General features: G+C 39.5%; 1 protein-coding gene and 2 non-coding genes across 3 annotated transcripts; 1 reads left to right on the top strand and 2 right to left on the bottom strand.

Annotated features, from left to right (window-relative positions):
• The first annotated feature begins 44 nt into the window (after positions 1-44).
• fuca2 (alpha-L-fucosidase 2) lies at positions 45-10,057 on the top strand. The gene is made up of 7 exons (XM_008291216.1): positions 45-387; positions 4,267-4,454; positions 4,615-4,954; positions 5,035-5,245; positions 6,835-7,025; positions 7,914-8,022; positions 9,693-10,057. Exons 1-7 carry the CDS (start codon positions 200-202, stop codon positions 9,828-9,830), a joined length of 1,365 nt encoding a protein of 454 aa, XP_008289438.1. The 5' UTR covers positions 45-199; the 3' UTR covers positions 9,831-10,057.
• Positions 1,034-1,121, bottom strand: trnar-ucu (transfer RNA arginine (anticodon UCU)). Its single transcript is given in 2 exon segments — positions 1,034-1,069; positions 1,085-1,121. It is a non-coding gene; the product is annotated as a tRNA-Arg (tRNA).
• Positions 3,525-3,612, bottom strand: trnar-ucu (transfer RNA arginine (anticodon UCU)). The gene is given in 2 exon segments: positions 3,525-3,560; positions 3,576-3,612. It is a non-coding gene; the product is annotated as a tRNA-Arg (tRNA).
• Positions 10,058-18,174: the final 8,117 nt, after the last annotated feature.

The following is an 18,174-nucleotide window of genomic DNA, read 5'->3' as shown; positions in this document are numbered from 1 at the left end:
TCGACGGTGAACCAACGGTAGCAAATCAAGCATTCCCAGAAGAAGCTGCATTTTGTTAGATTTTTACGGTGCATCATTTTCTCCTTTTGTCCGTTTTATGACCTTTCGCTTTATTACGTGATAATTATAGACAATTTTCTGCGTTGTCATGTGATAGCCAGGCGTTTTTTGGTGTCACGTCGACCGGTTTTGCCTTAAAATGGCTCCAAACGTGATTTATTTACTCGCATCGATGCTGCTGATCGGCACCTGCGGAGCCAAATACGAACCCAACTGGAAGTCCATCGACTCCAGACCGCTGCCACAGTGGTACGACCAGGCCAAGTTCGGCATCTTCATACACTGGGGAGTGTTTTCTGTGCCCAGCTTCGGCAGCGAGTGGTTCTGGTGAGCGTTTCCTTTAACATAATATCACAAGATTTTACATTTATGAGCCCTGACATCCAGGCAAGCACAGCTGTACTAGCTACAGTCATTCATATTTGGGTATTAATGTATATGTTGTGTAATAAACCACAAATACTGTGTGTGGCTTGAGAGCATTAGAATCCGATTAAAATATACGTATAACGTACAAGAATGTGGGTTGAGAAATATCACAAGGTGCATTTAGTAGCTCTTCTGTTGGCTAATAGCTAGTCTTCATCAGCAGATAGAGTTAACATGGGATTGTTTTGCTGATCAACATCTTACTACGTTATTACGTTATTGTACGTCTTATTTATTATCATTAATTGCAGCATACTTTTATTATCACAAGGAATTTCGAAAAGGTATAATCGGTAATAATAAAAAAGGCACATTTGCTATGTGTCAAATATATACCATTCTAATAACAGGCTTAACTTTGGTATTTTGTTTTCTTTACTTAATAAACCTCAGATTAAAGACACATTTTCACAAGACTATAAGTAATAATCGAGAATTTGAGTAAAACTTCAACGAGTAATTTTCTCAATTAAAATCAGATCAGATGAGATCAGACCAAATCAAACTTTATCGATCCCAAAGTAAAAAAAAAAGGTTCAAAAAGCGACTCCGGTGGGACTCGAACCCACAACCTTTGAATCTCTTCGCCTCTACCTAGAAGTCCAATGCGCTATCCATTGCGCCACGGAGCCGTTGAAGTCTACACGTGTTGCATGTTCCGTCAGTAAGATGTCATGGCGATGATGACACACGGAGTTGGGAAAACTCAAGCTTTTCTTTTGATTGTACGTCTCATTGACCAAAACCCTAAAGTATTTCAGTTTACTATCATATATGAAAGCGAAACGACTTAAATCATAGCATTTGAGAAGCTGGAGCCAGGAAACGCGGCATTTTGACTTGAAACGTGACTACAACTATTCATTGATTAGTAAAATAGCTGTGGGTTATTTTTCTGTTGAATGAAGGAAAGGAGAAGCTGGACAAAGCTTTTCAAAGCTCAAACAACACGTAAAAAAGTGATCAGGAATGTCAGATAGTGCATTTCCTGCATTCTGATTGTTTTTATGCACCAGTTTGTGCCTTTTCTGCGTCAATTTGTGGTGGAAGAGTCTTTAACTATGTAAAAATGCGAAAACCAAGCACCAGGTGTCAATTCACAATACAATGGAATATAATGTTGTATCTACGAAGCATGTATTGAATTCATTCGTGTCATTCATAGACGCCTTGACTGCAGTAGCCCGAGATCGTCGGATCGAATCCCGCTCGGTCCAAAATTGTTTTAATACTTAAAACTGGTAAATGTTCATAACTGCAGCTACCAGAACGTATAAATGTGAAGTAGGCTTGAAGTAGAGCCATAAAGCGGCGTTTAGCTGATGGATCGTTATCGTGTTTGAATAATCATATTTGAATTTCGTCCAGCCGGCAGCCCGAAGTCTCTGATTCGTCAATTCTTGGTAGAAAGGGGGGCGGGTCTTCGTAGCAATACCAGCACTGATTAGCCACATATTGTGGTAGCGATTGGAGCGTTGATTGGACAGATACCGTGGTAGCGATACCAGCGCTGATTGGCCAAAACATACAATCCAGGTAGATTCTTGGTAGCAGAAGAGTGTGTTGATTGGACTTGGCTACAAAGAATCTACCAAGAATTACCTCGACTCACAGGTGGCAGGAACGTTACTTGTTCTGTCACTACGTGAAAATAATGAAAAACGTAGGATTTGAAAAAAAAAGATGATTTTTGTCTTATTGACCAAAGATCCAACCCTCAAAATATTCAGTTCATTATCATAAATGACAAAGAAAAGGATCACGTCATCTTATTTGAAAATGTGGAGCCAGGGAATTTTAAAAGTCACTACAACTATTAATTAGTTAGTATAAAAGCTGCAAGCAAGCAAACAAACAAACAAACAAACAAATAAAGGGTCAATTTACTGTGATAGGAAAAGGTGGCAGAGTTGTTTATGTAGGTGTCCTCCCTCAAGGATTCAAAAAGTTCATTTCTTGCATTCTGATTAATTTTTCGTTCCTTATGGTGGAATTATCTTTAAGTATGTAAATGAAAACAAATAAATAAAGCACCAGTGGACAATTCAGAATCTAATGGAATATAATGCTTTCAAATAATCATCCATTTTGAATTTTTTTTAAAATATTATCCGTGTTAATTCAACACATGCGGTTGTGATTTACTCTTCTTTCCCCTTTTGTGTCTTTTGTTTGGGGAAGTAACCTGTTTAAATGTACGTGTGGCACCTATTTGTGTCAGTGATTAATGAATTCATTTGAATTCATGTATAAACCTCTGGACTCATGTGTTATAAAAAGATGTCTGTTAATGTTCAAACATTTCCGGACATTCAGAGCATTTTACACAAATCTCTGCTTCTTACACGGAAGAAAAAAATAACCTGTCAGAGGTATTGTGTTAAAAACTGAAGGGGCCATTTCCCCTGGTTCCAGTCACCATGTTCTAATTCATGATCCATGTTTAAATCTTATTATCTGCTGGTAAAGAACATGTTGTGTCATCAAAAACCTTGAGACCAGCATGTTGAAGTGCAGAGAAAAAACAGCAAACTGCTGCTCATGGAGATCAGGTGATATTAATCAAATGCTCCAGTAGAGCTGCTAAAGGAATAAACTAATTATAACATAAGAAGCTTTAAAACATATTTTATTTACCTCCCTAAAAAGCAATCAACACATATAATCAGTAAGCATGGTTGGAACAAGTTATTACATAGGGAATGGGTATTTTAACATTTTAGGATATGATAGGGACTTAAGTTTAAACATGTCATTATACATTCAGAGCTTAATATAAAGTTTTAGGTACTGTACCATACATTTATTATCACTAGGAGTTTAGAAAAAGTATATTCTTTATTAATTAAAAGGCATATTTGCTATGTGACAAATCTCATAATCGGCTTCAATTTTTTTCTTATTATTTTGTTTACATAATGAACTTCACATTAAAAAAAACATTTTCAACAAATAATTTTCTTAATTAAAATAAGATCAGATCAGATCAGAGCAAATAGAACTTTGTTGATCCAAAAATAAAAAACTTCAAAAGGCGACTCCGGTGGGACTCGAACCCACAACCTTTGAATCTCTTCGCCTCTACCTAGAAGTCCAATGCGCTATCCATTGCGCCACGGAGCCGTTGAAGTCCACACATGTTGCATGTTCCACCAGTAAGATGTCATGACAGTGATGACAGTTTAAAACCATGCAAGATTTTTATTTGGTTTAAAAGCTGAAGGGGCCATTTCCCCTGATTCCAGTCACCATGTTCAAATTCATTATCCATGTTTGAATCTTATTATCTGCTGGTGGAGAACAAGTTGTCATCAAAAAGCTTCAGACCAGCACATTGAACTCTTTCAAGTGCAGAGAAAAGACAGGAAACTGCTGCTGATGGAAATCAAGTGATATTAATGAAATGCTCCAGTACAGCTACTGAAGGAATAAACTAATTATAACATGAGAAGATTAAAAAAATATTATTATTTAACTCATATAATCACCAAGCATGGCTGGAACATGTTGTTACATAGGGAGTGAGTATTTTAACGTTTTTAGGATGTTATAGGGACTTCAGCTTAAACTTGTCATTATACATTCAGAGTTTATTACAAAGTTTTAGGTTAAGTCATTTTGTAAAATTGTTATTATTGTTTTATTAACATTTGTTTACTTTCTAAAAACAATTTTACTTTCCAAGAAAGTTGCAGTAAATGTTTGACAAAGATGTATTTTACTATCAAAATTGTTCCCCTTCTTTCAGCCTTTTCTTCATTTTAATTTGTATTCCAGGTGGTACTGGCAGAAGCAGAAGCTACAGCCGTATGTTGACTTCATGCAGAGGAATTATCCTCCAGACTTCAGGTATCAAGACTTTGCTCCGCAGTTCACCGCTGAGTTCTTCGATGCCAAAGAATGGACGGACATCTTTGCCTCATCGGGAGCGAAGTACATCGTCCTGACCACAAAACACCATGAAGGTACACAAAATGAGCTTAATTTGAGTTTTAGTAATACTTGCTAAGAACGAAAGCTTGTGCACAAAATCCAAACACTGACAGTAACGTAGTGAGTGTCAGAAATGTGTGGTGCTCTTTCAGCCACACAGAAGTCGTTTTGTTTTGTTGCCGTCTTTCTCAGGTTTCACACTTTGGGGCTCAAAAAACTCCTGGAACTGGAACGCAGTGGACGTTGGACCAAAAAGAGACCTGGTGGGTGAGGTGGCGAGTGCTCTGCGCAGTAACAGCGACCTGCGTCTCGGCCTGTACCACTCTCTCTTTGAGTGGTTCAACCCGCTGTTTGAACAGGACGCCGCCAACGTCTTCACTACAAACTACTTTCCTACCACTAAAACTCTGCCTGAGCTTTACGAGCTCGTCGTCAAGTACAAACCGGAGGTGCTTTGGTCTGATGGGGACGGAGACGCACCTGACAGCTACTGGAACAGCACCGGTTTCTTGGCCTGGCTCTATAATGACAGGTAGACTTTGAAATGAAGCGACCTGTTTTCCCATCATGCCAATAAAAACTGAACTGAATGAAGTGTGTTTTTCTTCACAGTCCAGTACGAGACACGGTGGTGACAAATGATCGCTGGGGTTTGGGTTCCATCTGCACCCACGGCGGTTACTACACCTGTGCAGATCGCTACCAGCCGGGACACCTGCTCCAGCACAAATGGGAAAACTGCATGACCATCGACACCAAGTCCTGGGGTTACAGAAGAAACGCTGCTCTCAGCGACTACCTCAGCATCGAGCAGCTTGTGGCGGTGAGTTTAAAACCTCATTTCCTGTTTGATTTTATTACGTTTAATTAAATAACAAAACTGCTGGTAAAGAATATGTTGCGTCATCAAAAGTGCACTGAAATAACTGTACAACCACCTGCTGCTGATGACGTGATAGAAGTGAAAGCTCCCATATGGCTGCTGAAAGAATACACTTATTACAACATGGAGAGCTTCAAAGCTTCATTTATTTACCTCCCTGATAAAAATCAACTCATATAATCATCATCATGTAATCTAAAATATGTTAAAATGGCACACTGGATTATTTCACACTTTTGACAGTAAATTAACTGACAGCTATTTAAATAAGAATTGGAATCATGTCAGAAGTTTTCTGGCTTCAGCTTCTGATAGCAGTGATTTTATGCTTTTCTTTGTCATATGTGACAGTGAACTGAATATCTTTGGAGGATGACTATTTAATAAAACAAGCAGTCAAAATGGATATTTGAGGTGCTTTAATCTAAATATTGATTGTATTTATAACATGCTGCAGATAAAACTGTCGATTGAGAAAATCTTCAGTTGCAGCAGATTCTCAAGCAGCAACAATAATCTTGTTTAAAATATTTTTTACCAAATGCAGTCTAGTGTGTGAAAAAAAACAAAACAAAGAAAGTGAGGACTAGATGAAATTTAAATGTTTTTCATATGTTATTTTTAAAAGATAAGGATTCTGTGGTAATCACATTATGCTGTAATTTATTGGAATAGATAAGAGATATTTATCAGCAAAACTACCTCAGCTTACTTGCTTTCTCTGGAGCTTTTGACCACTTCATACCTCAGCAGGAGGCCTTCTCTGGGCTCTTCTTGTTGCTTCTCATGCATGTTGACCTCAGAAACAGGCAGCAGGGCAGTTAGTGCTCCATCTACTGGTGAAGACCACGTGATGCAGCCAAAATCCCTGGAAAACATGAGAAGGAAGACTGAGCTGTTTGTGGTTGAAATGATTGTAAATTGTTTAGAAGCGGTCCAAAAAATGGAGAAACTACACTACCCATAAATCCTGTTACTGTTTGTTTTCCCTTTCAGTTTGAGTAAAAACACAAACCATAATCTAAAAAGTGTTTTGTTCAGTGGCATTTTACTCCATCTTCTGACTGTTTATCCAAGAAGCAATAATAATTCTTTAGAATTTGCATTTGATTTTCTAGTTAATGGCTTAATTTCTAATCTACGAAATGTCAGAAAAAAGGTAGAAAACATATAAAACATATGAAAGAAAAGGCTATAACCCAACAATATTTGGTTTGCTATTGTAGAAGACCAGGAAAACCAGCATTTAAGAAACCTGTGAATCATATATGCTTTAAAAAAAATGCTTCAACACACATCATTAGCTATTATTTTGTGGCAATCAACTAATCAATTAATCTATCAGTTTTAGGGGCTTACTTGCAGGTTTTATCCCCACTTCCCTAAAAGAAGAGCCCCTTTCAGCAAAAAATCTTCTTACTCCCCGTCTTCTCTTTGTTCATTGTAGCCATGTATTGAAATGATCCTGTAATGATGAACTGATTTGCAACACACCCACACATCAGCTTTAGCTCCAGTGTGTTCTTCAGACACTTGTAGAAACTGTGTCCTGTGGAGGAAACCTGCTGATGAACGTCGGCCCGACACACGACGGGAGGATCGCTCCGATCTTCGAGGAGCGTCTGAGGCAGATGGGCCGGTGGCTGAGGGTGAACGGGGAGGCGATTTACAACACAACAGCGTGGAGGGCTCAGAACGACAGCGTCACTCCACACATCTGGTGGGTTCTCAGTTCTGTTGATGCGTTATGTTTGGCTTACAGTGGACACACTTTGGGTAAAATGTATAAAAATAGTTTCAGTCATCCTGTAGAACCTTTGTATGCATGTATAATGTATAGAGAGTTCAAGTATTTTGGGATCTTGTCCATGACTGATTGAAAAATGTAGCATGAGATGAGCAAATGGATTGGTACAGCTTCAGTAGTAATGAGGACGTTGTATCAAGTACAGCATTATAAATGAACAATTGATCAATTAATCATGCAAGTGGAACACTATGGACACTTACGCTTTCTGTGTATTGTCATTTTAATCAACAGACACATTATTAATCACAATCTTAGCTCTATAGCACAAGCTAATTGGATTGTGTAACACTCTGACTTGATTCCAACCATTGTGTATCAAAAGCTCTGGCTGGACGTCAGTAAGTGTCACAGAAGTCATGGTGCCCCTTTATTCTCTAAACCTCCATGAAATGAATGAAAATGAATGAAAAATACTTTATTTATCCCAGAAGGGAAATTCAATAATGACAATTGTTTGCCAACATGGAACTGCCCACCTCCTCTGGTCAACACAATAACAAAAAGTAAGAAGCTCCACCTGGTGGCACAACCAGGTACTACAGCTGATCTACAACACAAGAAGTGTGTAGTATCTAGGAAAACAGTACGAGTGGGATCTACAGATACCACACATGAAATGTCTTGGATCAGGAGGCAATAAACTTTGATGGAGTAATGGAGATGGTAGATATGGCACATGCTAACTATCTAAATATGCTAACTAGCATATTGTATATCGTTAGTTATTGCTTATTGTTAGCGATATTTAATGCTCATATGAAAGCCTATATATTGATGTTTAAGCCTGTCTCCCAACAGGTACACTTCCAGACCTCAGGAAAAGGCCATCTTTGCCATTTTACTTGAGTGGCCGAATAACGGATCAGTGATTCTGAATGAACCCGTGGTTACTCCAGGACAAACTCAGGTAAGACTAGAACTCCACTGATATTTATGTGAGGCTATTAGCTTCTGGCAGATAGGTTAGTATGGATGTGCATTGCTCTACAAAGCCAAAAATATGTTTGAGGTCAGAGCGCTTCATGTGTTTTCGTAAAAACTGGATATTGGACAAGATGTCAAGCCCAGATTTAACTCAAAAAAATCTAGCATTAATCTTTAAACATGGTGTGTATTGGTTGCAGTTCAATAAAACACTTTCCAGTGCCTGCATGGTTGCATTTACTTTAAGTGTTGATCCAGAGTGAATTACATCCTCAGCACGGACTCACTGAACCGTGAAGCCTAATTAGCAGTAAAGACTGGAGTTGGATTTATGTGGGCCACTTGTGTTTTTAAAGTAAAGTCGGTGTTTGCTGTTAGTCAATATTATCTGTAGGATGTGACAGCCTTATATACACAGTGATCAGTGTGGTAATGCTGGATAACTCGCTGTATAGTAGGAGAGGAGATCAAGGTGCTTGACTTTTTAAACGTTACAACAGGACGTAAGACTGCAACTAACATCTACGATTGAATAATCTCACTATTATTTTGTTCAATTATTTGACTGATAGTTTTGTGTCATAAAATAGTGGAAACTGCCCACCAGAGTCAAGTATTTCAACTTTGCTTTGTGGGAGAAAAATAGTGTTAAACCCAAGAATATTTATTTTTCCTATAATATAACACAGAGGTAAAAGCAGCAAATCCTCACACTGGACACAGATGGAAACAAAGACTTGTTGCTTTATCCTTCTAAACCCCAAAATTCATCAGCGGGTTTGAAAGGCACTTTATCCTTTTTTTGTTTGTTTTTTGTTTTTTTAAATGCCAATGTGACACCATTTATCAGATCCAGAACAAAATCTTAGTTGCAACTTTCCAATGATCCTTAAATTAATCATGTTATTTGCAGTTTCACCAGGAAAATAAACCAAATCGAAGTTTAAAACTGAGATATTTCATTAACATCATTTTAGTCTACATGTCATATTAAAAAAAATCACCAAAATAAATAATTTGTTGCAACCAGATTCTATTAAAAGCTAAAAATTCAGCATTTCTCGGCACAACTGTTACGTTAGCAGCGATCAAGCTACGACCAACAATCAAGTGCCATGACTGGTTGGCAGAACTGGGTTGAACTGCAGACAGTGTTTACACAGAGCAGGCAGGAGACAAGTATGGAAATGAAAATATAAATTAAATATCTGTAGTATGTAGAGAAACCACTTTTCCAGTATTAGTAACACCTCGGAAAAATGCTGTACATGTTGATTCAGTTTAGTTTTTTTGCAAAATAAATATTCAAATAAAACCAGTTTTACTTTTTCCCTTTGTCAGGATTTATGGAATTATACATTTGTTCAACTGCATAAAAGACATTGTGCTGTTTGTTTGTTTTTTTTTTTTAAATGTCTGTTAATTCTGTGCCAGTTGTTGGTTTTACAGACTGTTTTGCAATAAAAAAAGGCCTTTATTTAATTAAAAGGTAAACTGGTCGAGCCCTGCTGCTAGAATGTCCAATAATCCCGCTCCATCTTTAGAAATGAAGTGGACTGGTTGTTCATGGAGCAGTTACTCTCTTCTTTTTTTACTCTCTTGTCTTTGTCAGCATGTCAAGCTTGTTCATGTGTTGCTTTTGTTCTAAAAAAGGTAGAGCTTCTCGGTCACGGGTCTCTGCAGTGGGAGCCTGTAAAGCCCAGCGGACTGCAGGTTCTCCTGCCCCAGCTGTCCTTCAGCCAGATGCCATGCCAGTGGGCCTGGACACTGAGGCTGACAGGTGCCACTTAAAGGAACTTAAAAAGGAGCCGACAGAGCTGCAGGCCGACACAGAACCCATCGCTTGTAGGTTGAAATCACTGAACGTAGCTGGTGTTTGCTGTGAAATCAGTGAAGGAAACACTGCATTCTCTGTTTCTTTTTTAAAAATGTTCATGCAGGGAATCAAGAATAAACATTTATACGTGATTATTAATTTTGTATTTGGAACTTTTTATAATAAAGTTTTAATCATGTGAGTGAAAAGTCATTTTTAAGTCCAGAGAAGGCTGAGCAAACCTTACTGTAAGCATTAACCCACAGACCACATGTGACACTGGTGACCTTTGATGTCAAAACGTCATGGACTGTGTTTGAGCTTTTGATTTCTTCTCCAGATTTCTACGATTGTGTTTTTGTTTTTTACATATTCTGCAGTAAGTCTGCAGCGCTGGTCAGTGTGGTTTTAGGTGAAAGAATGTTCAATCCCATGAACCGCAGAAACCACCAGGGGATTTCAAAGGCATGTTATCTATAACAAATCAGCAAAATTACACAATTCAGCAGAGTCAGAAACTATAAAAACAGAAGGAATAGCTGGAGTTTGAACTTTGTGACAGTTCTACAACACACTTTGTGACATGTTGTTCCATCTGGAAGATAAATCTAAGTTTAAAATCAGGATATTAGATCCTCTCATTGTACATTTCTAATTTATAAAGTCACCAGAAAATTTACTTTTTGCACCAGATTCTGTAAATAGAAAATATAATAAACGCAGCATGGCTCAAAAACGTCATACAAAGGGCCAAGCTGTTGGAGGACACATTCAGCAGGGGGAAACAGATGAAATTCAACTTCTTCTTTTTTATAATTTAGAACTTTGTCAACTACCCATTACAGACATTTTGAGTTCATTCGGTTTATAGCTATGGTTATGCTGTTTTCATAGAGTTGCAAGGCTTTTAAAATTCTAAGATTTTTCAGGAGCATACAGAAACAAATTTAAAATGTAAGCAGTGAAACATCTACAGTATGCAGAGTCACATGTTTTTCATAAGTGGTAACACCTGTAGACATGTTGTACATGTGGCTCCAGGTTTTTTGTGAAATAAATAAACTTTATTGTATTTTTTTAAATGATTTGTGGCATTGCAACTGTCATACAACATAAAATCCTTTCTGAGTTATTTGTACTTCTAGCAGTGATGGTGCTGTTTCCACTGAGGTGCAGGACTTAATATTACAGAGAAAAATGAGTCCACGGTAAATAAAAATGTGAGGTGAAAAACAAGCAAAAACTAGTTGGGGCAGTTAAATAAAACGAGCTGGGTCTCTGTTGGGGTGCTGTGCATCAACTCCAGCAGAAGTCATGTTTTCCTGCCATTTCTCAGCTCAGGGTTATTCAGTGATCCCTCCCGGTGGCGCCCCCTGCTGTCCACTTATATAACAACACCTGATCCGCCTCCTGTGACATTTTAATAAAGAACCCGACGGAGTGAAACCGATCCATGCACCCCGCTGTGCACCGACGACCCGAGGAAGCAACGCTCCTTGTGAAGCGGCTGTAACGAAGCCCTCTGCACCGGTAAGACTCTCCGGCGCTCCGCACCTACACACCGCGGCCGGGGGCGCGTTCCCAGGCCGTCCTTGTGCACCTCTCCCCCCGGCAGACCCGCAGCGGCAGCGGCGGCGGCGGTAGGTGTATTTGTCACCTGAGCTGGTGAGTCCGGTGCAGGGCAGATCTCTCTGTTGTGTCTGCTCTCTGTTGCACGCCTTTAAGGTGGGAGGTCCCTGTTCTGCAAATGTTCCATGACGTGCAGATGGGGGGTTTGCAAGGGGTTCTCACGTCCGTGCATCCCCCCTTCTCCCTCTCCTCCTCCTCCTCCTCCCCCCCTACAGCAGGCTATCCCCAGCCTGAGACCCGCACATGGCAGCTGATCCCCCAAACAAACAAACAAACAAACAGAAAGCTGCGAGGATGCAGATCATGCGTGGACAAATGCAGAACGTGGTTAGTCTTCATATTTATCATCCTGCACAGTTTGGGGGGAAATGCAGGTGATGTTGGATGTTGTTAACATGAAGGTGGGACTGTAATGTAGGTTGACTTCATTAAAGCAACTGTAATTTAATTAATACAATTAATAAATTAAGGGTTTTATCTCAGCTACACATTTCATTATCGATTAATATGTTGATTATTTAGTCGATTAATCAAAAGGAGTTTATTTTTCAGTGACAAAATGAACCCACAGTGGTTTTCAAGGCGTGTTAGTTTTTTTCAAATGTCCAAAATGACACCATTGATCAAGAATCTATAAAAACAGGAAGAATAATCAGATTTACAGGTCTATGATGGTCCTGGAATTAATCACTGGTTTTCAGTTTGATTTGGAGAATGTGTTATATGTCATCATAATTAGTACAATTAAAAATATCTACAGTAAATGTGTAAATTCATGTTTTTTGTTCCAGTACTGGTCACACTTGGACAATACTGTATGATTTGACTCTATTATTTATGTATTTTTTGTCAAACTGGTCCATATAATGTCAAAAAATAGTAACAAAAACTGAATTTAAAAAATCTTATGAGAGACAGAAACAGCAAAGATGGAAATAAATGTAGGATTATCAATTTCCAGACAGCCCTTGAATTAATCATGTGTGGTTCTAACCAAATATAAGCTTAAAATCATTATATTTAATCAAAATTATCTAATAATTAAAAAAAAATAAACTGCCATCACGTGTCAAAAATGAAGGGTTTTGTCTGCTAGACTGCAGGCTGCAGTTACACAGAGCAGATATGACACGTATTTTAACAAATGGGGGAAAAAATAATATATATAGTGTATGTACAGTCATTTTTTTTTTTAGTATTGGTAACATCTGGGGGCACATGGAAATATTTTCCACATAGTGATTTCACTTCTTCTTGATTATTTGTACAGGAAATAAGAGAAAACTGCTTAAAATGCAGTTGTCTGACTTGTTTTTTAAAATTTATTTGTATTAATTTATTTCAAAAAATTTTTTTGCTGCAGAGTTGCTGCTTCACTTTCTGGCTGGTGGCTAATTGATAAATTGATTAATCCTTTAAGCTGGAGTTCAGCACATTAAAACCATTAGGAGCTGAACAATTAAAATTGAAATCACAGTTTGAAACAATACAATTAAGCAAATTGCAAAGACTGCAATTTGGAAATTCATGCTGTCTGCCTTGTGTGACGGTCACACTTCTGATGGTGTTGCATGTAGTGATAATTAACCACGCTTAAAATCTATGACAATGTGAAGATTGAACTGAAGCTACATTATGCATTTATAAGCATCTGTATGTCCGAAACGTCTGGTGGACATCAATTTTTGAATTAAAGTGCACATGATAAATGCATGAAGGACTGAAATGAAGACAGCATTTCATATAAAAGGCAGAGAACACTTTTTTTCCCCACCATGATTTTATGCAAATTGACAGCAGCTGTACTTTAATGTCTGTCAGCTGAAGAACTATAACACAGTTTGATCACATATCTGTCTGGTCGACTGCCCGCTTTCTTCCGCTCATTTCTGCAGTCTTGGTGCTGTAATCTGTGGCAATAATTATATATGTAGACAGGAACCGGGAAACTGTTAGAGACGTTGGCATGGTTGCCATGGAAACACACAATCATGTCAGATTATTTTCAGGTACTGCTGTGATAATGGCATAAGTACGCCCGCTCGAGAGGCTGACTCGAAGAGAAGGATAAATGAAACGGTGTATGATCGATTTAAAAAGGAAAAAAAAAAAAAAGAAGTGGAAAGAAGGGGGGAATCAGGAGAAGTTTTCTGAATGAATTGATGCGTCAAAGTGAGAAGTGGAAGCTCGCGGGAGGTTTTAATGGCGTTTTATGCGCCGGTGTCCGTATCAGCTGTTTGTTCAACCTGCAGGGTTCAGTGTCCCCTGTAAGTGATATCTCAGTCAGCCATATGACCGCCACTACCGCCAGCAGGGAGGAAAACCTCATTCCTTCCATTCATAAACATTCCCCCACTCCCTCTCACCCCCTCCCATCTATTTTAATATCATTAGAGGCCTTCTAGTAGTCGGATGCATGTGTGGCATTCAATCACATGCAAATTTGTGGCAGATTTGAGCCGGTCAGCGGAGCGGCGGTGTAGCTTTAGATAGTGGAAATGCCAAGCAGTGTGGAACATCCTGGGGGACAGACCATTATATTTATAGAGGCGGGCGACTTGACCTTCACTGCACATTGAGTATCAGCCATTTTAGTGCCGCTCCTCTAGATACTGAATACAGCATAATGGATCTCAGCTGCAGTGCAGTTAGTTAGCTTCAACTTCATCTTTGGCTTGTTAGAGGCTATATCTAATAATAGCTCCCTGCAATTCCATACTGTGGAGGGACTCTGTCAATACACAGGCTCTGCATTCACTGCTGCCCTGGCACACTGCGAGTTGCTGTTTTCTCAAGGAAATTCACTGTGAAATTACAGTTTCTTGGGCTGCTCGGGAACTAAAAAGCTTGGGTAGGATTTCTGAACTGGGAGGTGGAGTTCAACAGTGAGTCATTACATAAGTTTAAAGCCTTTGTTCTGCTGCGTAAGCTTTACGTTTAAGAGCGGGGAACTCTGTGAAGTACGTATTAACCGCAGCCGCTGGTGCAAAACCCAAAGCCCAAGGACTCCTATTCATAGAGGCACCCAGTTGTTCTCACCCAATGGCACAGAGTGAAACTGAGCAGGATGGTCAAAGCGGGTGAAGTATTTATAGTTGTGTAAATTACATTGTGTTGAAAGGCCAAAGTTTCACACAAGCGACGGATCATAAATTCACTGAGAATCAGGGGAAAGACCTGCTTTGATGGATTTAGCAGCAGAAATTAGGAGCAGCTTCTTAACAAACTGTGACATGAAGGGCAGGTCAGACATACAGTATATCCAAAGATCAGTAGAATTGAATATTCAATCCACTCAAATTTAGCAGTTTACGTGCTCTAAAGCTAGTCTATTAAGGTGTCTGTATCAACAAATGAATAAAAAATGGAGCTGCAAGGTAACAGCACCAATCGGATACATGCAATGGAGTAAAAAGTACGATATTTCCCTCTAGAATGCAGCTGGAGAAAAAAAAAGAAGCACAAAAGTAGTTAGTTAGTCAGTTAGTCAGTTACTTTCATATGCGAGAAGCACTTTAAACTAGCTGCCAGTATATTTGGTAAAATGTTTAGTATAATATATCACATCGTGAGCTAATAATGCTGGAAACTATCTGAAAACTAACAATATGTGTCAAATAAACAAAAGAACTGAAGAGAATATCTGAGCAAATGCATTTTATTGTTATGGTGTTTACAAAAAGTCTGGGCAGGAAGCATAAAGGTGGGTTAAATAGTGACTGTAGTTTTAATTTTCACATAAATATAATGAAGCAATACTACATATAATATACATTTTTATCGACTAAATGTTGAATTACCAGTTTAAAATGTAAATATGACAATGCAATCTGTTGCTTTAGGGTTACATCTCATCTCCTTTCCTCTCGTTCTTTACATTTCCCACGTTGTTGTGTTAATGCAGAGGCTGTAAAAGCACCACGTTAAACCAAACTCTCACATCTGATTCACAGGACGAGGTTTTGCAGCTGCACATAATCTGCAGTATTGTCCTAGTTTTTTTTTTTGCCGTGTTAATGACACCCTCATCACGACTCACTCCATTCACAAAGCAAATCCTGTCGTGACGGGAAGAACTGGCTCTGAACAGGCTGTGGGTGTCTCAGAATTCAGAGAACATGTCTAATTTTTGCAGCGGCAGCCTCACATCTTTCATTGAGCTCTTTCTCAGCATACTCGCTGAATAGCATGAAGGAAATGTACATTCAGAGCTGCTGCACCATGTGATTAGAGTCTTTCAATGCACTTAATGCATTTCTCCTCTGCTTTACATATACTGTAATGCTCTGTCCAACGCATCCTCACAGATAAAAAAACAGTCAATGAATGCAGGTACCAGAATGAATGCACGACTTCATCCAGATCACACAGTTTCAGGTTTACCAGAAATGACCGAATCTGAGGTTGAATGAAGTGTGGCTATGCAGAATGGTGGTATTTAGCTCTGTGGTTCATGATAGCCGGCTCCCCACTCTGTGTGTGGAGTGAGGCAGCTGCTGCTGTGCTTTGAAACACAGCGAGAGAGAGGAAAAGCGTCCTTAAACGTGGGCTGTTGTGTAATCCCTCCCAGGGCCCCTTTGCTATTTTTGTGCCTGGGTCCGCACGTCACGGTTGGGTATTTTCTCTGGTGACTAGCTCGCATCAATAGATCTTCTAATGTACACCCAGTCGGCCAGCAGCTTCATGACTGATGGGACTTTACCTTGCTAATTTCTTTCATTATTGTTGCCCCGACATGAGGGGAATGGAGAAATGGACTATGCAGCATGAGGAATGTCACATGTGACTGTCGATATGGGACGGGGGACTATTCAAATGTCAGGTTTGTATGAGGATTATATTTGATATCTGAATGTCAGCTGCTGTATGAGCCGAGGCTTTTTTCCCATCAGACCGTGTGCTTTATGTCATTCTGATCACAGCTGTTGATTCATTCTGCATGCTATGTGTTATGTTGCTGTTAGAGCACCAAACAGGGTTTTACCATCCAGCCTCTTTGAAGCCAGTCATCTCCTTATGATATTTATGGATTTGTTGTCAGCGTGAGACTTCATGCCTGTTCCCTTTAATGGCCAACTTAGCCTCTAATGATGTAATGCAGCGGCATAACGATGCTCTCCGTAGCCAGCATTTGTTTGCTCATTGTCCTCTCTCATGTGCGGAAAGCAGTCAGGGATGTGCCCCACGAATGTGTGCCGTTCAAATAAACGTCTCCGCGAAGACATTTCTCCATCCATGCGGACATACTGTATCACAATCAGCCCACAATCACCCTGAAACACACCTACTGCCACCCACCTGCCTCCTGTTGTTGCACGTCATTGCTGCTGTGTCATATATTTTTCTATAGGTTAGTGCTTGTTGCCGGGAGTCAGAGTCGTTTGCTGTGAAAGGTCCGCTGGCACACAAAAAGTCCGAATCTGCCGAGAGACTTGTCAATGAATATGTCGGCTCTGTTCCCTCTCTATCGTGCTCAGTTCAAAGGTATGCATTGTTTCTGAGGGTCTTATCTCATTGTCACTCTGCACCCATATTCTCCTTCCCTCCTCTTGTGGCTCACAGAGGATGGAAACTAAGCAATGAGGTCAGATCGACCTTGAAAGGGAGCTCCCTACCAGGCCTCTGAATTTTGTTACCCCCAGGCACCCCACTTAGTTTACCTCTGTAAACCTCCCCGTTGAAACATGGATCGCTCCAATCCGAGGCCACCCCCCTGCTTACCATCTTTTATATGCCTTCGTTATTTTTTTTTCTTTTTTCTCGTATCCTACTATGGAAGGAGCCTTCAAATCTGTATGAAAGCGGAGCCACTGAACCATAAAGAGGGAATGGGCATTTGCACAAGAATACAAAGGCTAGATTATCATTCTTACAGCTGCTTTCAAGCATCTCTCGACATCTCCAGAGTCACCTTGGATCCTTATCCTCTGGTTTATGCCTGAGCGGTGTGTGGTGTGTTAACAAAGAAAGAAAGAAAGGGAGTGAGAGAAAGAGAGTGAGAGTCGGAGGATGTCCTAATTAAGGGGAACTCAGAGGGTTTGAACCAGATAATCTTACATAACCTCGTTAGGGAGGACACAGCATTTGATACTGAGAAGATGGAAATGACGTGCCCTCAGATACCCATCCCCGTGGTAGGGGGAGAAAGTGTAGCGGCCAAACCAGTTCACTTTAGCGATGTTTGAGCCTGACATGTTTACGTACAGCGCAGTATGAGGCTCAGCGTGGAGACTATGACACTAGTAACTCAGACAGGTTGAAAGGCTTGAATCCCACGGGAGGCAAAACATGATACAGTAGCAGCTTTGGATGAAAAGAGCAGAAGTGTTGGGCATTTCATGTAAATATCTCCTAAAAAAAAAAAAAGGAAGACTGCAGATATTCTCATCACACCTCACTGCCACTGATCTAACACATACCATAGTCATAAAAATGTGTGTATCTGACATTATGTCCTCTATCCTCTGCAGAGTTTTATATTTTGGTGCAGCATTTTCACTTTGTTTTTTTGGTAAACAAACATCCAGAAAAGTTTATATTTTATCCGAATAGCCAACAATGTTGACAGAAGCTGTGAATTTCATTCATTTAAATTTTATTGGGAATATAGAAAGGAGAAAGTTTCTGACTGGTATATTATGAATATTCATTAAGTTTTAAACTGTCCTATAGTTTTGTTTTGTTTTTTGT

Source organism: Stegastes partitus, unplaced genomic scaffold (genome assembly GCF_000690725.1).
Source record: "Stegastes partitus isolate 25-593 unplaced genomic scaffold, Stegastes_partitus-1.0.2 Scaffold727, whole genome shotgun sequence".
Classification (NCBI taxonomy): domain Eukaryota; kingdom Metazoa; phylum Chordata; class Actinopteri; family Pomacentridae; genus Stegastes; species Stegastes partitus.
Note: the sequence above shows the minus strand (reverse complement) of the source record. Positions and strands in the feature narration are given on the sequence as shown.

Excerpts from the sequence above, each read along its gene's own strand:
- fuca2 (XM_008291216.1), top strand. The coding sequence starts at position 200 with ATGGCTCCAAACGTGATTTATTTACTCGCATCGATGCTGCTGATCGGC. Across the intron at positions 4,455-4,614 it reads GACCACAAAACACCATGAAG|GTTTCACACTTTGGGGCTCA; the intron begins GTACACAAAATG and ends CGTCTTTCTCAG. Across the intron at positions 7,026-7,913 it reads AGCGTCACTCCACACATCTG|GTACACTTCCAGACCTCAGG; the intron begins GTGGGTTCTCAG and ends GTCTCCCAACAG.